Below are 25,082 nucleotides of genomic sequence, written 5' to 3'. Positions count from 1 at the left end.
CACCTATTCCAGGGTTGTTTTTCTTTTATGGGAAACAATGAAGTAATCATACTAGTTCAGGGGTGGGCAATCTCAGTCCACGAGGGCCAGTGTCCCTGCAGGTTTTAGATCTCACCTTGGGTGAACACACCAGAATCACATGATTAGTTCGTTACCAGGCCTCTGGAGAACTTCAGGACATGTTGAGGAGCTAATTTAGCAATTTAAATCAGCTGTGTTGGTTCGAGGACACATCTAAAACCTGCAGGACACCGGCCCTCGTGGACTGAGATTGCCCACCCCTGTACTAGTTGCTAACCACGTGTTTCAAACCTGTGAGATAATAACAGATAAGAACCTAATATAGAAGTCATGCTGTGGTAGTTGCAGTCAGCTGTGAAACCTGGATGATTTAATTTTGTTCTTTTTCAGCTGCGTACAAAGAGACTTTGCAAACTCTGTGTAAAGTGCAATTATAACAAATTTTTCTGTTGGTACGAGCTGCTCGTCTGCAGTTAAGGCATTTAAGATTAAAATAAGGAAATTACTATTAGTTCCAGGTAAAGGTTTTATCATTGAGTAAAATGATTTAAACTACTGAAACTATGGGTGCTGTAACACCTTTTTTAATTTCTTCTCAACCAGACTAAGCTGTGTGCACGTATTTATCTTAAGTGGGTTAAAATAAATCAGCCAGAGGTGAGTAATTGAAAACATTGTTAATTAATTGGTGTATTTTTGCAGACTCAATCTCCTGGACCCGCTTATCAAACACAATTAAAATTTTTCTCTCATTAGCTTTTTCAGGGAGACTGAATGCTCTGTTAGATGGCACATAATTAATGACAGTCCACAGGGTCCATTTAGAGTGGAGAGAGGTTTCGCCTTCTCTTATAAATTGTTGTACATGTGCTCATGTATGTGCATGTGTTCTCTCAGGGGGACATCGGTCCAGTTGGTTCCACAGGCCCTCAGGGAATAAAGGGAGAACAAGGAGACGAGGGAGAAAAGGTTGTTATGGAGAGACATTGTCCATCATGGTCATTTCAATTTTATTATTGCAGGATTAGAGCAAATAGAATAACTGAATATCATTTTATGGTACGGTTATGGTTTGTTTTGATATGTGCAGGGTAGTCCTGGTTTTGGGATTCCAGGACAGCAGGGGCAAAAGGGAGAAAATGGAGAAAGGGTGAGTCATTTGATTCTTTAACTCTGTTGCCATCCTGGAATCATAAAGCAGGAAATTGCTGTGTGTTGTTGTTGTTAGATGTTTTATTAGTTTCATTGCTTACAGGGAAATGTTGGTTTATCAGGAAAACCAGGACAAAAGGTGAGTCATCACTGGTTACATTAAGTTCTTTTCATGAATTATTTTTTCTGTAAACAATGGGTCAAAATAATACATGCAAGGTGAAAACAAGCAGTAGTATTCAAGAACACATAGACTATAAACACATACATTAATTTTGTATTTTTGGATTGACACCTTTGCTTAATTTTAGTTTTTCTTCTATACTTTTTCACTAATTTCCAGTAATAGGAGGCAGATGAGAAAAAGAAATCTACACAATCATTCTATGCAGTCTGCTGCATTTGGGAAATTTGCACAGTACGTAGCTACAAGTGAAAACAGAGGTTTTGTTGGTGGGCTATTCAGTGTCATGTAGGGGTCTACCTGAAATTATGGATGATTTGTTGCGTTTATCCATGATCTTTTTTTTGTGAGCACTTCGCAACATCTGGCTTTTCCACATGCTTAACACAAGTGTTTGGCAAATCTTGCCAGATAAATCCATGCCTAGGCAAAACTTCATAGGAGCTAAGGGTAGACATAAACACAGACAAGGCATGATAAAAAATATTTTTTTATGGCCAAAAATTCTTTTTGGTTTTAGAAGTTTACTAAATGTTAACTTCAGTTAAAGTTTAAAACACTTAATTGAACCACTTGAATAACATTTGAATTACGCCTTATTACTAAGCAGGGCAAAACAGCGTGTGAGCACAAGCCCCAAATAGTACTCATAGGGTGACTTTACAGGTGATTTAAAAACATTGTGCTCCTTTTCTAAACACAGTCAGTTAATTTCATTATCAAATACAAAAAATGGGCTAAATATGGTCTCAATATCGGTGCAATTCTCAGCAAATTGTGTGTTGCAAATCAATTTGTGTACTGATTTAAATATGCTTCTACTTATAATTTACGACTTGAGAAAGGAACTCCCAGAAATGGAGCAGGATCACTTCCAAAAGTCAGCCCACCTGTTAGATGCAATCTTGCCACTGCACTCTTTGTAAATACAGACAATACTTTTTTTTTTTTACACCAAAACCCAATTTGAGCTGGCCGTTAATATGCTGTACAATTCTACAACAGATTTGTATTAAGCAATTAAAAAAACAACAACAATTATTTATTTTTAAAGCATACATTTTTTTTGCTGACATTGTAAATCAGAGGTCATGTCTTTGCTCAGGGGAAAGATGGCTCTAAAGGTGAAAAAGGGAGCATTGGATTACCTGGCAATCCTGGAGAACCGGGATTAAGAGGTAAAGATGTAAGTAAATCCTGAGTGGCCGTTTTGTTTGTATGGTAGGTACAGTGGAGTTCAGATTTAGTTTGATAAACAGGTCTATTCAGAAACAATGGTGACAGAAAAATGCTCACAGTGTGAAAAATTTAACTAATGGACTAGAAAAAATGTAATTATTTTATCTCCCTTTTGTTCACACGTATATTATGAATGTTAGCACATTTGGCTAAATATTTCCTACTGCTTAGATTTATTGTTTACTTTGTGTGTAGGGTGCACCTGGAGCTAAAGTAGAACCGGGAATGAAGGTAAAGTCTATTTGTTTGTTACGTGACTGTTTTGTTGACCAGCGCTTGGACTTTTAAACATGTTGCTTTTGAAGATTGTTATTTTTAAAAGGATTTAACATCCCTATAATCATCCCCAGCGTCACATATTACCTCCACGGAGTCATTTAATTTGTTTTCGCAGGGTGAACAAGGACCAGCTGGAGAGCCTGGTGAAAGAGGAATCAGGGTATTTGTTCAACAGTTGTATAGTTCAAATAAGAAAAAAGGAAAAACAATACTTACCACAAAATTTAGAAAGTAACTTCAAAATGTATTTTGACAAAATCTGAAAATGCGACAAACCAGTATGTAGTATACCGAATGTGTAGTTACAATGCTGGCCGGGCTTTAAATCTGACACTTTTATTTGTGAAACATGAGTCAAGGGCTAAATTTTTCCATTTCTTTCTACTTGTTGATCAGGGTCCATTGGGATTACCAGGAAAACCAGGTGACACTGGAGAAAAAGGTGACCCTGGCAAGCCTGGCCCACCTGTAAGTTCTTTGCAATGATAATTAAACTTCAGTCAGCACAACTGTGGTCAAAAGAAGATTGTTGTTTGAAGCTGTCTTACATTACTCATTAAGTGAGAAACAGCATTAAAAGGAAGAGCTGCGGTAAAGGTGGGTTGCAAAGGGGCTTGGGGGTATGCAGCAGCTGTGCTCCTGCTGAAGCAGCTGAAACACTTCACTGTGTAGAAGGTGGTGAACTGAACCAGCTGATCTGGGCTTGACTTTGTGGCCTTCCTGAGTTAATGCTATGCTTTATTAAATGTAGATCCACTTATAGGATCCTCATCTTTCTGCTTAGTATGTGTGTACAGATCAGTAGCTTTATTCTATACTATAACTAACTGTAATAATTCAACTGAAATTGCAAAACTTTAACGTTACCTGAGATTTCTTTTCTGTTTTGAAGGGTGCCGATGGCAAAAAAGGTGACAAAGGAGAGGCGGTAAGTTTGTATCCACCATCTCTCCCTCCCTCTCTCCCATCAGTGAACATGTTTGTTTTTTTTCTCCTGGCTGCCTGCCTTCTGATTATTCTTCTGTGTCAGTCACTGTTTCATATCTTCTCAATCTGCTATCCTCCTGTGTCATTCCCTTTTGATAAGTTGAGTAATTAACTTTGTTTTTTGTGTGTTTGCCATCCTTCATTGCACCAAACTATTTTTCCTTTGTCTTGCAAATATTGGATTTGTTTAGAACTATGACGTTGTAGATTTTAACTGTGTTTTGTCTGTCTTCTTTTCATTGTGCTGTCATCGTTATAAAGGGAAAGCCTGGACCTCCGGGAACACAAGTAAACAAATCTCTATAATTACTTGATCAGTTCAACCATGTTTGACAGAGGCGCTTGTTAAAGCACAGCTTGTAAAAAGCCTCATTCCTCCATAAGACCTTATGTCTGTTTCCAATCAACTGAAACTGTGTTTGTTAACAATTTAACTGTCATTTTATTCAATCAGACTGGTTCAGACAACATACTGACCAGAGTAATTAAGGTAATTTGAAGAATAGCACATTACAACTTTAAATTCATTCAGTTAAGGAAGAATTAAAGGTTTTTGCCCTTTCCTTCTTATCAGGGCGATCCTGGAGAGCCAGGTCAGCCAGGTTTGCGAGGAGAAATGGGCCCGCCTGGGCCACAAGTGAGTATTTTCACCATATGAAGTAACCAACAGGATGTGATACGCAGTGCAGTGAGAAAGTCTTTTCAACTTCCTGTTTTCTTAATGTTTGCATATTTGTCACATTAACATGTTACAAATCATCAAACTAATTTTAATATAAGATAACCTGAGTAAAAATAATTCTGTGTTTAAAAGACGATTTCTTTTTATCAAGGGGAAAAAAAGCTATCTGAACCTATATGAAAAGGTTAACTGCCCCCACATTTTTTGAACATTAAGTTCAGTTTCACTAGCCACACCCAGGAGCTCAAAAATCACGCCATGACAACAAACGAAGAGAAACAGGATCACTGACATCTATCGGTCGGGAAAGCCATTTCTAAGTGTTTGGTACTCAAGTGAACCACAACGAGAACCATTATCCACAAATGGAGAAAACTTGTAACAGTGGTGAACCTTCACATGAGTGGCTGGAAACTCAAAATGAAGCCAAGAGCCCATCAACAACAACTCATCCTTTGCTTGTCTCAGTTAAAGTTCACAATTCAGTACCAAAAAGAGGACAAAGTCTCGTCTCACGTTTGCCAAAAATGTGAGATATTACATTTTTGTAAAATTTAAATATAATTGTAAATATTACCCGATGAGACTAAAGCAGAACCTTTTGGAAGGTTTGAGTACTTTTACATCTGTTGTAAAATCTCACCTTAAAGCAACACAGCCGTTCGTTAAAAACAACCAACCGACAAACACACCAACAACAAAAATGATGGTGGTAGTGATGGTTAACAGCTGTTTTGCTACTTAAGGACCTGGACGCCTTGCTGTAACTGATGGAGCCGTGAATTCTGAGACCAGAAAACCCTAAAGGAGAATGTCCAACCATCAGTTCACACCCTGAAGCTCAAACACGAGGTTTTGCAGTGGCCAAGTCAAAATCTGGGAATAATCAGAACACTTTGCCATTATCCTTGAAATGCATTGTGCCTTTCCTGTTTGAAAATCCTAAAATCTAACTGAATTAAAACAACTGTGGAAAGAAGAGTGGACCAAACTTTCCTTCACAGCGATGTGAAACATTCATTGCCAGTTACGTCAAACTCTTGATCACAGTTCTTGCTTCTAATGTTGGCATAACCAACATTTCTTCATTGGTTTTAGAGGAAACAACTTTTTGACATAGGGCCAGGTTAGTTTGGATAACTTTTTGGATCTGTTTTTAATCATCGTTTAATAACTGCATTATGTATTTACTCTTTACTATTTACTTATTTTTGTCTAATATTGTTTGATGATCTGAAACATGAAAGTGTGGCAGATATGCAAAAAAGAAGAAACCAGGAAGAGGGCAGTATTCATGCTAATGACCGTTAATTCTGTTTGTTTATTATTATTTTTTAAAAGTACTAAGCAGCCATTAATTTATGGACAGCCACAAATTAAGTCCATTAACTTTTACCTTTCAGGACACAAAACTGATCATTAATCTAACTTGGTTAATCTGTTTAAAGGGGCATCCACACAGGAAGTGATCCTAAATTCATTTACGCTATTCTTATCTATTTCTTTTTTTTAAATCAAAAGTAATATATTGTTCTTGAATGTCTTGAAACATCATAATGTGTCTGTCCAGGGTCCAGAGGGGAAACCTGGATTACCAGGACAGTCTCTGGTATGCATGTGCATAATTCGAAATTGCACTTACTGTGGTCTGTTTTTTGTTTTTTTTTTAATTACAAAGATGTGTTTAATGTAACTGTTTGCCTTGCAGGGTGATTCTGGAAGAGATGGATTAGATGGCTTACCAGGAAAACCAGGAATGAAGGTTATAAAAATGCACAGTATTAAATTGTTTTATTGAAATTGCTCATTCAAATATTTTGAAAATTTCCATGTAAATGGCATTGCGTGCACTATATTGACAAAAAGTATTGGGCCACAGATCTTCATCTCTGAAATGAGATCTTTTCATTCCCACTGCCACCAAGCCATGCCATATGCCTTTACAAAACTTGGTGTTTTCCTGTAGCAGGGTCTCATTATTGCTGCAGGGCAGTTTTGGAAATTTCTTTAAATAGTATCATTGCAAACATCACGTAGACCATGTAAAGTTACAGAGCAGGGGTCATGGAGTGCCAAGGCGCATAGTGCCTAAAGGTCACCAATACTTAGCTGATTCAATAACTACTAAACTGCAAACCTCCTGTGGCATGAACAGCACAAAAACTGTGCGCCAGGAGCTTCATGGCATGAGTTTCCATGGCGATGCAGCAGGCGTAGGCGTAAGGTGTAAGTGGCCCAGTATATTTGTACATATAGGGTATGCATGTAAGAGTTTGCTCACAAGGTGTCTTATGGTAACCGTAGGGTGACCAGGGACAGAAAGGAGAGCCTGGTCCGGTGAGTGGATGAATTTTTATGGAACTTAAATTCTTGTCATTACCGTATATGGTTTACTGCCCTATTAATATTAGCATAAAAAAAAGTTATCACTGAGTTACAGTGTATTATCTCACTTAACAAAAAAGAATAATGAAAAGAAAAGCTAAGATGCAGTCATGATTTTCAGTCTTTATGTTCCGTATATCAACTTTATGTGTGCTTATAGACACCTAAGCTTTTAGCATGTCAGCAGCTATTTTGCATTGCTGTGGTGTGTTTTACTGCCTCAGTGATAATTTGTCCAGTTTGTAATAACATTTGTCATTTTAATTTGCTGATATTTGCAAAAGGAGACTTTTTTTTTCTATGCTTGTAAACAGAAAGGAGAAAAAGGAGATCAAGGCCGGGTTGGGATTGCTGGGATGCCTGGCTTACCGGGGACCCCTGTGAGTTTCACTCCAGCAAAACCATTATCATCCATTTTTTATACACTTTTAATGGTGACAGTCTTTAGTCATTCAAGGCAATATAACAAAATATATCCTTGCGTCAGGTGTGTAATTAGCAGGAGCTACATGTTTATCCACGATAATGATCAATCTCCTTTTTCATTTCCTCTTCTCTACAGGGGAGACCTGGCATTGATGGGAAGAGGGGCCTGCCAGGAAAAGATGTGAGAAACATTTGACAATTATACCACTTTGCTATTAGATATCACCTGGATTACTGTTTTATCCAATTTGCACATTTGTTTGCTGTTTTCTAGCTCTTTTTAGATTAAATTACTTTTTTTTTCACAGGGAGAAAGAGGACTCAAAGGAGATGACGGGAAGAAGGTTCTTAGATTTGCTGCAGCAATCAAAACATTTATGAAGCTTTTATTCTCCATTTACTTGTGTTAACTTCACTCTTCATTTCAGGGGGACAAGGGAGATGCGGGTGCTGATGTAAGTGTATTCACATTTATGAAGGAAAACACAATTTAGTGATGAAGTTGAGGCTGTAACTGGATGATGCTGTCTGTTTCTTGCAGGGTAAAGATGGTAGTAAGGGTGAACCAGGGCTTCCAGGTTTGCCTGGGAGGCAGGTGCTTGTCACTCCTGAGGTAAACATGATGCAAAATGACTTCATTTTTGGTGACTTGTTTATGACTACACCTGTAATCACCATTGATTTAACTAATTCCTCATTTATGCTGGGTGTTGATTCAGAAAAACATCACACAGTTTGACTTACTATCCATTTATCCATTCTCAGGGTGCTACCATTGATGAAATCCGACAAGCATTCCCAATGCCAATGGGTCCTCCAGGACCTACTGTGAGTTTGATGCTTGTGCACATGTTTCTGCATATGTATAGCTTTCTAAAAAATGGCACATCATCTCTGCTGTTGCATGGCATAATTCACTTGTCGCCTGCATGAAATCTAAGTCATCATGCAGTGATGACTACAGTGCTTATTTTTATTGTGGGCTACAATGAGAACAGATATGGTGAGCTTGATGTCATGCATTGCAGATGCATGTTCAAATGTCCTGCTCCTCTGTTTCTGTGTGTTTAGGGTTCTCCAGGATTGAAGGTAAGGTGGTAATGGTGCTTATATTGAGGCTGAGTTCTTAAAAAAAAACCCTGAAATATAGCCTTGGTTGCTGATTTGTCTTGTTTTGCAGGGCGATAAAGGAGAAAGAGGCCTGAAAGGAGAAAAGGTAATGCTCATTTGAGTTATACATCAGAAACATGGGAATGGAAATTACATTATGCCGACTGCATTTATTTTCATGTTTCTGCAGGGTGACGCTGGAGCTCCAGGACAATCTCTTGAGATGAAGGTTGAATAAAGGATATAATAATTTCTTCTGTGGCATTCATGTTCTCATTTTACATTATTAAGTATCTGAACAACGTATTTTCACTCGACTTTAGGACATTGAGACAATGTTTGAAGCCTACGGTATAAAGGTGAGCTCTTTGCATCACATTGTATAAATATGCAATAGTGTAATAAAAGTAGAGTTCAGCTGTCTAAATAAAAGCTTTTTTCAGCTTCCTTTGCTGAAGGCTTTGATTGACAGGTTGCTGCAGGATGGCATAGAGGAGCTGCTTCATGTGCTCAGCAACTCTAAGAAAACAAAAGAAAACACAGAAAGGCACAACCCCAACGTCATCACTGACTACACAGTACGTAGACTCAAAGAAGTGTCTGATGTTATTTTTAGACTGTATACTGTATGTTTACATTTCTTGTTTCCAATACCTCAAACTTTTCAAAACGACTACTACTGCTATGCATTTTATATTTTCTCGATAGAGTTTGGAGAAATTTGACGTCACCAGCAGACCTCTGTCAAAAGCAGACACTATGAAGGACACTGATGTAGACGGCCAGCCTCCTGAATCTTTCTTGGTTGTACGTAACCTCAGCCTAGTCTTAAGAGAATGCTTAGGAACAATAATGAACCTATTAACCTACCACATATTTTAGTGGGTACACCTGTTCGACTTCTCGTTAACGCAAATATCTAATCAGCCAATCGTATGGCAACGAAACACTGCATGTTCAAGATGATCTACTGAATTCAACATGAGCTTGATTTTGAATGCGTTATGGCTGTTGATGCCAGACGGGCTGGTCTGAGTATTTCAGAAACTGATAATCTGCTGGGAATTTCCCACACAACCATCGACTTACAGAGAAGGGTCAAAAAAAAAAGAGGAAAATATCTAGCGAGCAGCACGTCTGTGAATGAAAAATGGCTTGTCGATGCCAGAGATCCAAGGAGAATGGTCACGCTTTGAGTTGATAGGAAGGCAACAGTAACTCAAATAACCACTTGTTTCAACCAAAGTATGCAGACTAGCATCTCTGAATGCACATCGAAACAGGTACTACTCCTGTCAGCTAAGTATCGGAAACTGTAGGCTACAATTCTCATGGACTCACCACAATTGGAGAAGTGGAGGTTTGAAAAACACTGCCTGAGTCTTTCCTGTGATGTTTCTACTTTGACATTCGGATGATAGGGTCAAAATTTGATGTAAACTGCGTAAAAGCATGGATCCATCCTGTGTCTTCAGGTTGGTGGAGGGGTTATGGTGTGGGGGAATATCTTGTAGGGACACTTTAAGGCCCTTAGTACCAACTTAGCATTGTTTAAATGCACAGCCTACCTCAACATTGCTACTGACCCTTTATGACTAAAATGTACCCATCTTCTGATGGCTGATTCAAGAAAGATAGCACATCATGCAACAAAAGCTCAAATCATCTCACTGTAGCCTACAATATGTGTTGTTATCATGTCAGTGTGGCGAGTCCATGCTTCATCAAACAATGTACAGCTCATGTTCTGAATATTTATTGTTCTACTAACAGTCCTTGATATTTATTGTTTAAGGTTCTGTGTAATCTTGAGTTTTTCAGCCATCTCATACTTTGTGCATTTGCATTTTATTTGAGCTTGTGTGGCTTTAAATGTTTTCACCATGATCCTGGAGAAATGAAACTGTGTTTAATATAGTTTATCACCAGTTGTCACTAGTATGTATTTTTTTTTTACTTCTCTCACTGAAGGACCCTTTAAATGAAACTGCAGAGGATCCAACTTTATGGACCGTCAACACGCTGAATGGAGAACCGGAGCATGACACGATTGAGACCAATTTAAAGGAGACAGTAGACAGTACTGAAACTTCCTTCAAAGTTAATCTGACTGTAGTCAATTCTACTTCCAATTATACAATGACCAATGAGGTAAGGCTGTCACATTTCATATTTAGGCACTTTTAGATGGAAGAAAGACCCTTTATTTAAAGAAATAAAATGCAAATAAGCTTCATAATAATTCCTAAAAAAGTCATAAAAGTAATTAATATATATCTAACATTCACATAATATTTCATAAAATGCTTTGTAAACTCTAATGATGTACATGTCATACTTTAAAAATCTAAACAATCCTACATTACGAAATATTGGTGTTATTTATATTCAGATTGCATTTAAAGTTAAGATTTGTCTGTCAGATGTTTTCAGGGTTACCTCAATCTGTAATGGAGACTGTTCTCCTCACTCAGGAGGACTTACTGAAGAAGAATTCAGGACAAAAGAAGAAGAACAGGGAACGTGGGAAAGTAAAGCTACCATAACTGTCTTATTGAGGGTTGGGTTTTAGATAGAGGATGGAAAATGGGATACTTCTCCATCAGTTTACAATGAATGCATATTACCAAAGGACCATACAGGTGTTTGATGTTTTAGCTTATCTCTTCTACTTAGCATACACATCAGCTTTTTCTAAATGGATGCTTCTGTTTTGATGTTTATGCTAATTTTAAGTGATTTGGATTCTCAGTTGTGATATTACTGCACAGTAATGTAGATTTGGGGAAGTGCACTTGTAGCACCAGTGAAACAGGAAATCTAAATATGGAAAATACTTTAACATTTACATTTTAGTGAGAATGATGTGAGTTTTATTCTTTAATTTTAAGGGCTGCACTAAGTTATGGTAACAAAGTTAAAGGCATGAAAGAAGTTAATGTGAGTCACGTCTAGGGTGCCACAAAAATACCTGAAAGCTGATATTTGTGTCTCTGTTATCAACTGATAATGTGTTCTTTGAATATGCATTGATTATAGTTTGAAGAATCCCTTAAAATATATTTGTCACTAGTGGTTAGTATATACTGCCCAGCCAAAATAAAGTTGCAAAGTCTAATATTTTGTTGGATCCACGTTTATCTTTGATGACAGCATTGCCAAGATATTGTTTCGATAAGCTTATGCAGCGTTATGTGTTGTCGTTCAGCGTTGCATTTATTTTTCTCTAAGATCTTGGATTCAGTCTTCCCCAGCACATCCCAGAAATTCTCAGTGGGGTTAAGTTCTTGACTCTGTGGTGGTCAGTTCATGTGTAAAATAATGTCTCATGTGCGCTGAGCCGCTCTTTAACAATCTGAGCCCGATGATTCCTGACACTGATATCTTAGAACAGCGGTTCCCAATCGTTTTTGTACCATCGACCAGTTTAACGCTGGACAATTTTTCTGTGGACTGTGAGACTTCATTAGCTAGCCAGTCACTGTATATTATACCAAGCGAATGTGGAGGGTGTGAATCTCGCAATGAATTAATTTAAGTATGATTCTTAATAGTCTTTCTTTCTTTTGTTTGGCATTCTGAGATCCCTCTGGTGACTCATCTTTGGCTCTTTCTTCCTGTTCAAAGAGGTTCTCCAGTGATATTTGTTTTTGGGTTACTGGGTTTTCAGACTTTGTGATGCATGGAAAAAGAGTTAAGTGCAAGAGTAAGGTTTGGCTGAAAGTGTCATTTTTTGGAAAAATAAAATACCCGAAACTCTATCCATCCATCCATCCATCCATCCATCCATTCATTCTCTGCCGCTTATAACTTTCAGGGTCACGAAGGGGGGGAGGAAGCCAGAGTACCGGAGAGAACCCACGCAAACACAGGGAGAACATGCAAACTCCAAACAGAAATACATTTTTAAACAAATTTATTCTTTCTTTGGAGCCCAGTGCAAAATAGTCCTCGGCCTGGTGATCTGGACCTCAGTTTTAGAATATCCCTGGGATAAGTTCATTCTTTCGGCACATAATGGTGGTCAACCATGATCTGACCAAGTGAAGCAACCCAAGGTCAAAAGGAAATGTTCTTACTTTGACTATGATTTGATTTCACCAATCGATCTCCAATTCTCTCACTGATCGCATTACGTCCTCGAAGATGATGGCACACCACTATCCTTTAATAATGTGTTAGTTAAGTTATTTTTAAAAGTTTCACCAGTCTCCTTAGTTGTTTTCTTTCTCAACCCAGGTCTTTTCCCCGACTATGGGAAATCCTCATGTCTTCTGCTTTGACAAGCTACTCACAGCATCAGTTAGGGTTAAATAAACTCTTGCCATTCATCATATGAGCCTTAGTTTAATCCATGTTTTGGAGGGGAGGCAGTGTATATGTGTCTATATATATTTAAATCACATGCGTAGTGTATCATATTTTAAAATGCCAGATCTAGCAAATATGATTCAAATTAAAACTCATATTTGCAAATTACTATTTCATTAAATTTTATAAAAAATTGTCACAAGGTTAAAAAACACAAATTTTGAGTTTTCTAGTAATTATCTCATGGTTCAGTGTTTAAAGGGATATACACATAAATCAGATGGGCTGAAACATGTAAAACATCAGGTATGGTCCTATAAATACAATAAACAGCTCTAAACTGTTTGGTAAAACTAGACTTAATGGTTTTTAATCATCCTAATTTAATGGGATTTTTATTCATTTTTGATAAACATTAATTACTCATTTCCTGAAGTATGGGAACCTTCATCTTTTCTCTCTCTGATTGTGAACTTCTTAACCAGGGCAAAGGAAATAAAGGACGACATAGGAGGCAGAGACAACGCTTGGTAAATGTCCTTGAACAACAGATCAGAATGAACCCGGAAACGTTACTTCAGTTCAGCCCCAACTAAATTAAAATGCACCAACTAACATGGCTGTCTGACCTTGCAAAATACAAACATAACTTTATAAAAAAAAGATTTAATGAAACATAATCCTAAATTAAAACATTGTGAAATATAAACACACTGAACGAACCACGTTTTGCACCCACAATATGCCTCATTTAACTAAAAGCATGCATTGATCCTAATGTCCATCTGCTTCTCACTGTAATATTAACAGATTACATTTGCTTGCTCGTTGATGTCTTCCAGTTATCCCAGTTATTCACACGTGACAAGTACTGCTGTGCAACAATTCCTTCCTGTAATAATTGCTATTTCCTTTTTATCCTAAGACAAGTGAAGAGGCCAGGCAAGACGAAGAAGACGAGTTTTATAACAGCGAGGATTACAGTTATGAATACGAGGTAGGCAGCTGCAATAATAAATCAGTAATTGATGCACCGTTGGAAGCTTAATTTTAATGTGATGTTGATGACGTGGTGTTGTTCCTCATTTAGAGAATTGTGAGCGCCTTCTTGTTAACAGCCCTGCCAAACTCATCATCCAGTCACCTGCGTTTCTTTTTTCTTTTTTTTCTTCGTAGCAGTATCTCTGGAGACTGAATTATATCTGCGCCCACACAAATGCTGCAGAGATCTGATTAATGACATACCCACTACCTAATCTTAATTATTAAGAATAAATTAGTTTGTCATTACAGCCCACTTCATCCGCTCTCCACATCATCTACCGTGGGCTTGAGTGTTTAAAAGTTATGACGAGATTTTTTTAATTTATTTTTTTCAAATAGGAAGAACTTACCACAATTGACCCCTTAATCCCTCGGGACTTCGGGGAAAACAGACAGGTAAATATTCTCTCATCTGTTTCAGCTGGACTGGGTACAAATGTTATGATTCATTTTTAATGTGACATGTGTTCAATTTCTTTAACATGCGCAGCTTGAAGTCCAAACAGATGAATTTCCTCATCCAGTGGATGATAAGGTGATCATTTGTAGCCCAATAGCTAACTATAAGTAATAAACATTTCTGTTTTACCTGAACAATAATACATTTGTGTTGCTTTTGATTTGTAAGGAACAATTGCTCACACCCAGTCCTGCCCAGGTCGAGACCTTAACTCAACCTATAACAGTCTTCTCAGACAGAGAAACGGATGCACAGGTGAAACAAATGTTGTGCTATCTTCGGTATTTATCTTTTGATCATTTTTATTCATTCACAAAACTAAGAAAAACAAGCCAGGGACCTCTGCCAGGTTCCACTAAGAATGAAATTACAAAGGGAAGCTTTTTAATTGTACGGACACGCAGTTCTTTATTATAAAGCAGAAAGAGAAGAAATCACCCACTGACTGCCAGCATACAGTCAGTGCACAGCTACCTGCTGTGCTTCACCTTGCACATTCTTCAACATTTCTCCACCTTTGCACCTACTATATGGGAGAAAGAAGGATCAGCAGACCAGGTGTTCTTCTCCACCTAGTTGGTGTTGCTATCCTCAACCATCCTGCCCCACCTCTCCCTCCTACAACTGATCCAACATACCAAACCCTCCACACTATCATTATCCACTGATGTCGTATGATAGTGAAAAAAGCCTAAAGTCCAGATAACTGGTGCTCACATGATATAAGAATGCCCTGGACAAACAATAAACCCAGGTAGTTCAGTCATTATAGGCAAAAGAGCCTGAGCCGCATGTTGCATGGACATTTTAGGGATGACTGAGGCTCTTCTGATAAAAGGGCTTGTGTTCAGCTCCTCTGCAGTTTGCATATTAAAGTGTTAATATATTCTGAGTGTACTCTGGATGTGTGATAGTGTGAAAAAAGTCCCAATTTTTAGCATTAAGTTTAACAGTAGCTATCCAATCTTCTTTCAATAAACAGAAACTGACATCACAGAGCAACTTTCAATACTTTTACCTATAATAATACAAAACATTGAAACCTGCTAGCTTCATATTTTAATGGCAGATTAGTGCAAACATTCAGAGTAATGACAAAAAAAGTCACTTTTTTAAAAAATGTTGTAAAAGTTACCAATATGCTGTTTGGGTTTTTTTTACATTCAGACTTGTGTACTTATTTGTCCCTCCTAGGTTATCTTGCCAACCACAGAGTCACCCTCTCGGCCCTCTGATGATATAGAGAAGGTATTCCTGGGCAGCTCGGTGCTCATGAGAAATAGGACATTGTTTACTTTTTCTTTCTTTGTATTTTGCTTGACTTTCCAAGTGACATTTTAACTTTAAAATTCTGATGTGTCTTTTCAGTCTACACTTCCTTCGGCAACAGAAGAACCAGATCAGGTGGAGTTTTCATTTTAAGTTCTACAGGCTTCCGTCTTAAAGATCTTTGCATGCCTTGGAAAACTTTATTTGCACTTATGCACAAGGGTCCTGAAATTGATCTGCAAGTGCTTGAATAAAACAGCGAATGGGCTTAACTGCAGTTGTCAATAAATAAACAGCACTTAAGCAGCACTTTCATCATTTTCAAGACCCCTTTCTTTCTTCTGCTTTTAATGAAAATTTCACCAGTGCAAAATAATGCAAGTGTTTGTTTAAGGCTGATGTGAATACATGACCAAACATGACCAAAGCATGAGCGGCATGCTTTTAGCATGATTTCTCTAAAGCTTGTCTGAATGTAAATGAGCAGAAAATGCAGTCTAGTCCAGCTGTTCATGAATGATTTACTGAGAAAAAAAATCCAGAGAGTTACTTTTAATACTTTCTCTCTCTCGTTTTTTTAAACAGGAAATCTCTTAATTCCCGAGAGACTGAGACTATAGAGTCTTAATCATTCATAAGAAAGCACTACACGGAGAGTGCGAATAAACTGTGAACCGTTTTCTCTGGTGATGAACCCTGAACAACGTCGTTTCATGAGGGGGGACTTCTTTCCACACAGAGACAATGTCATTCACCAAAAAATACCGTATACCATACCAGAGTGTTTTTCTCTTGTTGTGGCTTATAGAAAATTAGGCACCTGAAAACTGTCCTCATATATAGGTTGTGTTTTTTTAAGCTTGGTCAGTGTAAAAACTAGTGTAGCTTTACTTACCCTGCTAGAAACTCCTAATTTATTTATGACAAGTAATTTTCAGTAAATAAAATAGAAGTAAGTTTTCTTAAACATGACAACAATTTGCATACATACTTCAGGAAATACAGACATTTTATTTATTAAAACATGGAAATACTAATGGTTTCTTACTTTACCATACCCTGTGAATACCATAGATAATATTTAGAATCTAGTTTTATTATAAACACATATGTAGCCAGATCAAACACTTGTTACGCTGGTGAAATTTATCTTTATAATTATATTGTCTGTGTTTAACCTCTCTGTGCATGTGTGCTTAAGTAAAAGTGACTTTCTAAACAACTCTGTGTCTTCCTCCTTTTTTCTCATCGTACAGTACTCCACAAAAGTCTTGAGCCACCCTGATTTCTTTATATTTTGCTTCCAAGGAGCCAGACTTTCTTCTCATTTTTAAAAGTCCTCTTGAGCAATAGTTCTCATGGCTTTCTGAAGTTTCTTGTAAAGGTTTTCTTTGGACATTGACTGCTTTTTCACTCATTTTTAGTGTAGTCTTATACCTTAATATGCATTTTTTAAAATTTGTTTGTTAAGCTACTTCACGCTGAACTGTTAATTATTCAAGCATAAAATAGCACCTAACTCAAGAGGTGAACCAGTGTTGTATCTTGAATTTGACAAAATTTGAATATACATAAAATGATAATTCCTGAAGAGGTATTAGTTAAAAACCTGCATATCTTTGCAGTGCAGGGTGTTCTGAAAGAATCTGAGAAACCGGACAAGAAACACACAAACACACACACGCACACACACACACACACACACACATGCAGTAGATGTCTGTATCTGAAAGTCGTGTCCTTAAGAATCAGGAAAAATCCAGCAAAGACACCTGGTCGTTCAGTTGATCCATCTGTTAAACTTTTCATTGTCATTGTACAGTTGCTTGCACAATGAAATTATGTAACAAGACCACAAGGTGTGAAAGTAAAAGACAATATACAGATATATAAGATAATATACAGGAACACTATCCATCCATCTGCTTATCCTTTTTTCAGGGTCGCGAGAGCCTATCCCAGCTGTCTTAGGGCACCCTGGACAGGTTGCCACACTGTCGCAGAGCTAACGCATAGAAACAGACAACCATTTGCCCTCACATTCACACCTATGGGAATTTAGAGTTTTTAATTAACCTAATCCCACTAAATGCATGTCTTTGGATTGTGGGAGGAAGTCAGAGGATCGGGGGAGAACTTGCAAACTCTACACAGAAAGACCCCAGACCGATGGAGAAATTGAATTCAGGACCTTCTTGCTGTGAGGCCACGGTGCTAACCACCGTGCTGTCCTACTATGTACACTAGAATGCAATAAATAATAAGTAAGGGTGGAAGGGCTATGGAAATTACAGATCTGCCAAAATATTGCACAAAGGGAAAAAAAGAGACATCAACATAATAAATACAGAAAAGCAGCAACAGAATACTAGTATAATTAAAGAATTGGTTTTGTGGAAGTAAATAAGTAGTTCAGAATAACAAAGAAAGCAGTGAGTATATCTGAAGGGGGCACCCAGATTTGAACTGGGGACCTCTTGATTTGCAGTCAAATGCTCTACCACTGAGCTATACCCCCACTGACACCTGAAACCTCATCAGCAAGAAGCCATTCTTAAGAGAGGATGGCAAAGAACTGGACTGAAAACCAGTGACAACAGGTCTGATTAAGAGATGAAACAAACTTTAGAATTTTTGGTAAGTAATCATCATTATCTGTGGAGGAGGTCAGGAAAGCAGTACAGCAGTGAATATCTACAGCCATCTGTAAAACATGGTGGATTGAGGGTTGCATTTCAGCCACTGGTGACCTTGTCCGATTTTGATCCACTATGCAATAACATCAGAAGGAAAGTTTCTGATTGGCAAACAGTCACGATTGTCCTTCCCAGAGCCCAGACCTGTTGAAGACAGTAAATATTCAAAGACCTTTGAATGCTCTTCCAGAAGCCTGGACAATTTCTGGCTGTGTTAAAAAATAAAGATGGTAATAGCAAATGGACTTTCACCTTTTTAAGAATTGTACAAACTGAAAACACAATGTCAGATGCTGTGTTTTTGTGTATGCCTGCACATGTTTGTTTCCCATTTTCCTCAAACAATATAAAGAAATTAGAGGTGGCTCAGCACTTACAAAGTATATAAACATCAATCATCATAAATGATTTGCTAAATTTGCTTATGAAGGCTCTGTGGGAGATGGAAGTGCCTCAACCTGAAATCAGGGTGAAAAGAGGAACATTTTGGCCTGACTCCATGGTAAGCATCACCTGTTTTTGTAGAAGACTAATGAATGATATATATTTTTTTAAATCGTGAGGTAAAATCTGTATGTTTTAGGCGTTCATGCCAGGTGCCCCAGGAGGACGAAATCGGTTTAAGAAGACACAGCAAGTACTAATTTTCATCTGATAGTGCCATGTTTTAAAAAATTAAAATCAATTTGCATCTAAAAAAAGTTTTGCTTTGTACTCATTTAAATTACAGCACATCTCCTCTGGAGCTCAGGGTTACAAAATCTGGAGCGTAAGTCTGTTTTCAACAGTAGAGGTCAAGTGTTTATCCAAATCCAGATGGATAGATGACTTACAAATACACTGATTTGTGTTTTTAGAAGGATGAAAAAGAAAATCCAGGCCTTCAGACACACAGCCGGAGTGAGAGACAAGAAGCACGAGAGAGATGGAGATATATCGATACAGAGACAGAGGTTCCCACAGAAACAATAGGTGGAGGAGAGGAAGAGACAAAAGCAGAAGTGGAAGATTGGGGAATGGAAAAAGAGAAAGAGTTAATTCCTGATTTAAAACCAGTCCCTGATCCAGTCTATGAGGAGGAGGAGAGAAGTGGAGACAATGACTGGGAGACAGAGGAAGGTGTAGATCAAGAGAAGGAAGAAGAAAAGGAGGACTTGGAGATGGAGAGAGAGAGGGATCGGCTGGAGATGGAGAGAGAAAGACAGGAACTGGAGAAAGAGAGGGAGGCCGAGCAGGAGAGGGAAAAAATAGAAAGCGAAAGAGAACTGGAGCGGCAGAGGGAGGAATGGGAGAGGATGAGGGAGGAGATGGAGAGGAGGAGAGAGGGAAATTACGATGAAGAAGCTGGACTGCCGTACCCATATCCCCCGGGGTATTATTTACTGAAGGTAAGGGCAAAAGAGTAAAATGTAAACATGTTACACTTTTCTTGAAATGCTCAATGACTGTTTTACAAATTAGCTGTTTATAGACATGATGATGATAACTGACTATCTTTTTTGTGCAACAGGGACAGCCAGGTGAAAATGGAAAACCAGGACAAAAGGTGACAAGATTTTGAATGTTATGATAAAACTTTATTGATTAAAAAGGGGGGAAAGCCATCAAAATTTGCAACAGGTGGCTCAAACCTTGCAAGAAAAAATTAGTATTATTTAGCTGTTAAGAGTCATTGATCCATCACTGTTGCCACAGTTGCTAGCTAGTTTATGCCTTTGTTAGCTGTGTGTGACTGATATTCTTCCATCCTAGTGATAAATATTGCCCAAAAAAGCAACATCAACCTTGAACCAACCCTTTAAAATAAAAGATATCTATGCTGAAATGACCGAGTCTCTATTACTTTCCCACTGATTTCAAGCATTATTTTTATTATCATCTTAAGATCACAAAGCAAGAATGACACATGTCCCCACATGAAATGTTCCACCAGTTCATAAAAATATCATGGATGCTCCCCCTCCTCCCAACACTGCATCTGTAAATGACATCAGAGCTCAGGGAGAGCTTCTCTCCTGTCCTCCTTGAGTCCAGGGCTTTGATGTCCCTCCTGCTCTATTTCTGTATGACTTTGAGACAGTAGATTAAAGCAGACATTAATAATTCCCCTTGTTAAACATGCTGACAAGTCCTGTTTTTTTTTTTTTTTTTAATCTCAAATTCCTCCGAGTTAGTTTATTTTGGCACATGAAAAGGATGTGTCACGGTGCACTGCATTATTCTAACTCATTTCTATGCACTCTTCAGGGCGAAATTGGTGAAAAGGGACAGAAGGTAAATATATAAAGATTTAACTGTGCTTTTTAAATTTTAATGATGGTGACTGCGCAGATGTGTTCATCTGTTTTGTTATTTTTAGGGGGAGCCGGGCATCGGTCACAGAGGGCCAGAGGGTCAGGCTGGTCCTCCTGGACAAAAGGTGAAATTTCTATTTCTCCGCTCATCCCTTATGGGGACTTTAAAGACTGATTTTAATTTTATTAGACTGACTGTCAGAACTGTTTCAAGTGTGCTAACATAATAAATAATATAAGTGTTTAATCAACTAGCCTTTTAACCTTTTAATATCATAAACTGCATTAGCTGATAGCTGTAATGCAGATACAGGGAGGGGGGTGGGGGGGTGGTTACTGATGGTTACTGGTCTGTACGCCGCTAAAAGTCTTAATACATTTGACCACCTGTCATAAAAACATAAAAATACTAATATTTTAGAAATTTATTTAAAAAAATGTTATTACATTATTAGATTATTATATCGTTATTTATTAGACAAAAAACAAAGTTCTTTTTAAACATAACTTAAAAAACGAATATTTTGTATGGCCTCCATTGGTCTTGATAACAGCTTGCATTCTTGATGCCATTGTTTTTATGTACTTGTCCCTTTTTTCGTTGAGTTCCAAATAGTTTCCAGGTTTTAATACGGACTTGCTTTGGATGAAACTCTTGTGCGATCTGTCTTTGAATCCGCTAGATTATATCGTGTCTTATGTGTCTAAGAGACCACATCTAGCATCATGAAATACTTTAATGTGAACTCATTCCCTTTCAGTGAGCATTTTACCAGTTTAAACTGAAGTAAAGAATTTCAAAATGAATTGTTTTAATGAATGAAATGAAATGTTTTAATATCCAAATTTGAGCTGGCATGCTGGACATTCAAGCACTAAATGATTTTTCTGTTTAGAAATGCAACTAATGAACTGCAATTTGTCATCTTAATCAGAAAAATAATGATGTTCTTTACTATTTTTCATGGTTTTCTTTGTAAAACAGTACATTTGAAAATTGGACAACAACAATAATTATATTTTGGCATTCAAAATATCATTTTGATTAAAGAGCTTGTGCATAATGGTGGCTTAAGCATTACAAAAACATAACAAGTGGATTTAGCAATTGCCCCAATAGTTTTAATTTAGGTTAGCATAGACATTATAATGGTGGGCTGTAAAATACATTTAAGAGCTCTCTCTCTCCATATATATATATATATATATATATATATATATATATATATATATATATATACACACACACACACACACACACACACACATGTCCTAGTAAATTAAATAGCCCCCACAAACTTCCATAGCATTCACTTTAAATGACTTTGATTCACGTCACACTTTTAATTTGGATTATTTAATTGACTCAGTGACTCATTCAAAATTATGTTTGACCTTTTAATTTGATAAAGGCAATAAGGACCTTACTTCAAAGCAATTATTCAAAAGTAATAGAAAAGCTGAATAACAACATTACAAGAGACAAGTGACCTCTGATGATGTGCTCATCTTCAAACATTGAATTTTTTTTTTCTTTTTTTCCTGTATCCTTATTTTCTGCCATGGTGTTGCCTCAGGGTGAGCCCGGCGAGCCAGGTCCTCCAGGTGCTCAGGGCATTCAGGGAATCCCTGGCAATCCAAGCATCCAGGGCCCCACAGGTCTTAGGGGTCTTCCAGGGGACCAAGGAGAGGCAGGTAGAGAGGTATGTCACCATACATTATCTTACAATGACCCTTAAACTCTTTTGAATGCCAATACAATATACTAAATGAAATGATCTAACAAATGAAATAATCTTCGAGAGAAGATTCATTCTCACAAAGATTCGAGAGAATCTTTGTGAGAATGAATTAATAAGAAGAGGCATAGACAGAGGAGGTTATAAGTATTACCTCACTGCTTAAATAATAATGATGAGGTATGATGTTTGTGTTGATATTAGGGCAGCCGAGGTAAAAGAGGGAAGAATGGCTCCCCAGGATCTCCTGGACCTCGAGGACCACCAGGACCTCATGTATAGAAAACTTAACATATCATTTCTGTCTTTTAGGTTGTTTATTTCTATGCCAACCTTCTACGAAATCACACTAAAAATCACTGCTTGTTACAATTTTGTTTTCCATTTTATACTTTTGTTTCTCTCTGTTTTATTGCTGGCTGAAAATGAGTCCAATTTCTTTTGGTACCCCCTCATAGGGTATTCCTGGCATACCTGGAGAAAAAGGAGAAAAGGTAAGTACTAATATTATGCACAATGTGTAAGTCAATCTTAAAGGATGGTGTTATTGTTATTTTAACATAAATCTATTTTGCCTCATACTACAATTATGGAGTTTTTGCCACTTCGGAAATGATCATTTTCCCTTCTTCATTTTACCAGGGTGACAGTATACCAGGTGAACCTGGTGAGAGAGGCGTAGTTGGCCTCCCAGGTAAAAGGGTAAGTTCCTTTTTACATATTTGACATTTGGTGACTATGTTGTTGGTGATGTTTAGACCAGATAGGAACTGTAGTTTTTAATCTTTTTATAATATCACACAAAAAATCAGCTTTGTCATGTTTGCTTATACAGGAAAATGTTTCTTTTCAGGGTGACAAGGGCTCTCCAGGTGTTAAAGGAGCTCCTGGGCCCATAGTAAGCGACTTTTCAAAACGACACAATTGAGCATGAAGTTTTATATAAAACCCTTAGTGACATAGGAGAAAAAATACACTATCTTTCACTCTTCTTATAAAAACAGGGTCCTAAAGGACTGGGTGGGAGCAAAGGTGAAAAGGTGAGCTGTTGCCATGACTGATGAATCAATGACGTTTCTTGTCTTCGTCTTTTTTAAATCAATTTTCTGATTTTTTTTTTTATTAGACGTCTTAGATTAAAGCTAATGAGACTTTAATATAGAAAATTACATATATTTTATATTTAAAGGACTATAGCACCAAGTGCAAACTGAAAACTCTGTTGCACTTCATGCAAACGGCACTCAGGCTATGCTGCGCCCAGCTTACCAGGCTCTGAAACTCAGTGAACTGAAATTGCTGTCATGTTGCTTGAAGCGCCTCAAAACTATGTGACACAGTAGAGTCAAAAAGTATGATTTAAGTTGATGTGCATCTTTGTTTCTTATCGGCACTAACACTGTTAACAATGTATAATTACAGCAAGAGACACACAGTGTGCATATTAGGACAATGTTTCCATTCATGCATCCATCACTGTTGACTGCAGAGAGGATAGATGGACTCAGTTTATCTGCGACATAAGCATGTTGTAATGGAACAAGATAGCGAGCATATATATTTGCATAAGTACTTGCTGCTTTTATCTGTGCAACCAAAGCAGTGAAATGAGTGACTGGATGTTTTTCTCTTTACCTTGAGGATTTCTGTTAAACGAGTGCATGAAGCATGAAGCTGCTATAATTCTCAGGTGCCCGAACATCAATAAACAGCTGCTTGCGATTTATTTTTACTTGGACATGACTCACTGACATTAAGATGTAAATATTCTGCTCTATTACAGGCACATTTATGTTGCAATTGTAATTTCCCGTTTGTTTTTAAGTATCAGTGGGTACAGGCTGTGTTAAAAGTGGTGTCACTTGTTGGTCAGCCTGCATTCATATTTGTTTGTCTTCTCAGACAGTGTCGTAACTAAGGTTTTGCTGGATGATTTTATTATCTATGACGGTCATGTCAAAAACCATTAAAATCTCATCATGTTGTGCAGAACTAGCGTTCAACATATTTTATACTAGAACTACTACAATGTGTGTGCATTTTTCTTGTATTGAAATTGAAATTGAAATCATCCTGTTTGAAAGTGGATTTAAAAATCACGTTTTGTTTTCTTTTAGGGAGATCGTGGATCACCTGGAGTCAAAGGAGAAAGGGTATAATGAGTTTGTCTTGCTCTGTGGTTAAACACATTGAAAAAATGTGTATCAAACAAGACATATGTAAGATTTACAGCTTTATACAAAGGTTAAAGTTCCAGTAATAATATAGATTTTTTTAAAAATCAAATTCCACAAACAAATAATCAAAGAATAAAGTTGTTCTTTAAAATACAGCTGTTGTTGGAACTTAATCCTTAATCCTTGTGAGAGTAACCTCTTCTGACTTTACAGCTTTGTATTTACTGTATCTGTGGATATACTGTCATATTAAAATTAAAGTACACCGTCTTTCAGTTCCAAGGTTTTATGTATACATAGATAGGCTTTATGTGTGTGGCTCCATACTGTAGTGGTTTACACATTTGTTAAACAATGCAAAAGATCCCCAGTACAGGACCAGGAGGAAACATAAATCCCATGGGGGCTGCATCGGGAAGCCCATTGGGTGTAAAAATGTGCCAAATCATAATACACAGAGCCATCTCCTGCAGCATTCCCTGTGAATAAAAGAGCAGCCAAAGAAACTTAGAAAGGACATTATAAAAATAATTAATTAATATTATGTAAATACAATTTCAGATGAACAGCAACACTTGAAATGTTACACTGTACCATTATTTATTTAACATATATTAACACATACTA

General features: G+C 37.4%; 1 protein-coding gene and 1 non-coding gene across 3 annotated transcripts in view; one reads left to right on the top strand and one right to left on the bottom strand.

The window, feature by feature from the left end:
* Positions 1 to 25,082, top strand: part of col7a1l (collagen type VII alpha 1-like) — an 84,329-nt gene that overhangs the window by 43,813 nt on the left and 15,434 nt on the right. Inside the window, exons 46-94 of one of the 2 annotated variants that reach the window (XM_085138398.1) lie at positions 919 to 990; positions 1,112 to 1,171; positions 1,277 to 1,312; positions 2,463 to 2,543; positions 2,792 to 2,827; positions 2,991 to 3,035; positions 3,272 to 3,343; positions 3,768 to 3,803; positions 4,124 to 4,150; positions 4,317 to 4,352; positions 4,437 to 4,499; positions 6,115 to 6,153; positions 6,253 to 6,306; positions 6,849 to 6,881; positions 7,244 to 7,309; positions 7,492 to 7,536; positions 7,664 to 7,699; positions 7,784 to 7,810; positions 7,897 to 7,968; positions 8,121 to 8,183; positions 8,427 to 8,444; positions 8,536 to 8,571; positions 8,656 to 8,694; positions 8,789 to 8,824; positions 8,909 to 9,043; positions 9,174 to 9,272; positions 10,437 to 10,616; positions 10,889 to 10,996; positions 13,262 to 13,306; positions 13,702 to 13,773; positions 14,160 to 14,216; positions 14,311 to 14,355; positions 14,449 to 14,535; positions 15,475 to 15,528; positions 15,649 to 15,684; positions 18,676 to 18,747; positions 18,829 to 18,882; positions 18,976 to 19,014; positions 19,103 to 19,633; positions 19,756 to 19,791; positions 20,493 to 20,519; positions 20,605 to 20,664; positions 22,117 to 22,242; positions 22,483 to 22,554; positions 22,737 to 22,772; positions 22,921 to 22,980; positions 23,132 to 23,176; positions 23,283 to 23,318; positions 24,396 to 24,431. In XM_085138398.1, coding sequence (XP_084994524.1) covers positions 919 to 990; positions 1,112 to 1,171; positions 1,277 to 1,312; positions 2,463 to 2,543; positions 2,792 to 2,827; positions 2,991 to 3,035; positions 3,272 to 3,343; positions 3,768 to 3,803; positions 4,124 to 4,150; positions 4,317 to 4,352; positions 4,437 to 4,499; positions 6,115 to 6,153; positions 6,253 to 6,306; positions 6,849 to 6,881; positions 7,244 to 7,309; positions 7,492 to 7,536; positions 7,664 to 7,699; positions 7,784 to 7,810; positions 7,897 to 7,968; positions 8,121 to 8,183; positions 8,427 to 8,444; positions 8,536 to 8,571; positions 8,656 to 8,694; positions 8,789 to 8,824; positions 8,909 to 9,043; positions 9,174 to 9,272; positions 10,437 to 10,616; positions 10,889 to 10,996; positions 13,262 to 13,306; positions 13,702 to 13,773; positions 14,160 to 14,216; positions 14,311 to 14,355; positions 14,449 to 14,535; positions 15,475 to 15,528; positions 15,649 to 15,684; positions 18,676 to 18,747; positions 18,829 to 18,882; positions 18,976 to 19,014; positions 19,103 to 19,633; positions 19,756 to 19,791; positions 20,493 to 20,519; positions 20,605 to 20,664; positions 22,117 to 22,242; positions 22,483 to 22,554; positions 22,737 to 22,772; positions 22,921 to 22,980; positions 23,132 to 23,176; positions 23,283 to 23,318; positions 24,396 to 24,431 — 3,276 coding nt within the window. The remainder of the gene's footprint in view (positions 1 to 918; positions 991 to 1,111; positions 1,172 to 1,276; positions 1,313 to 2,462; positions 2,544 to 2,791; positions 2,828 to 2,990; positions 3,036 to 3,271; positions 3,344 to 3,767; positions 3,804 to 4,123; positions 4,151 to 4,316; positions 4,353 to 4,436; positions 4,500 to 6,114; positions 6,154 to 6,252; positions 6,307 to 6,848; positions 6,882 to 7,243; positions 7,310 to 7,491; positions 7,537 to 7,663; positions 7,700 to 7,783; positions 7,811 to 7,896; positions 7,969 to 8,120; positions 8,184 to 8,426; positions 8,445 to 8,535; positions 8,572 to 8,655; positions 8,695 to 8,788; positions 8,825 to 8,908; positions 9,044 to 9,173; positions 9,273 to 10,436; positions 10,617 to 10,888; positions 10,997 to 13,261; positions 13,307 to 13,701; positions 13,774 to 14,159; positions 14,217 to 14,310; positions 14,356 to 14,448; positions 14,536 to 15,474; positions 15,529 to 15,648; positions 15,685 to 18,675; positions 18,748 to 18,828; positions 18,883 to 18,975; positions 19,015 to 19,102; positions 19,634 to 19,755; positions 19,792 to 20,492; positions 20,520 to 20,604; positions 20,665 to 22,116; positions 22,243 to 22,482; positions 22,555 to 22,736; positions 22,773 to 22,920; positions 22,981 to 23,131; positions 23,177 to 23,282; positions 23,319 to 24,395; positions 24,432 to 25,082) is intronic. The other variant, XM_085138399.1, reaches the window with a different exon arrangement.
* On the bottom strand, positions 17,996 to 18,067 carry trnac-gca (transfer RNA cysteine (anticodon GCA)). The gene has a single exon. It is a non-coding gene; the product is annotated as a tRNA-Cys (tRNA).

Source organism: Neolamprologus multifasciatus, chromosome 17 (genome assembly GCF_963576455.1).
Source record: "Neolamprologus multifasciatus chromosome 17, fNeoMul1.2, whole genome shotgun sequence".
NCBI lineage: Eukaryota > Metazoa > Chordata > Actinopteri > Cichliformes > Cichlidae > Neolamprologus > Neolamprologus multifasciatus.
The sequence above is the reverse complement of the archived record's forward strand: the minus strand, read 5'-3'. Positions and strand labels throughout refer to the sequence as shown.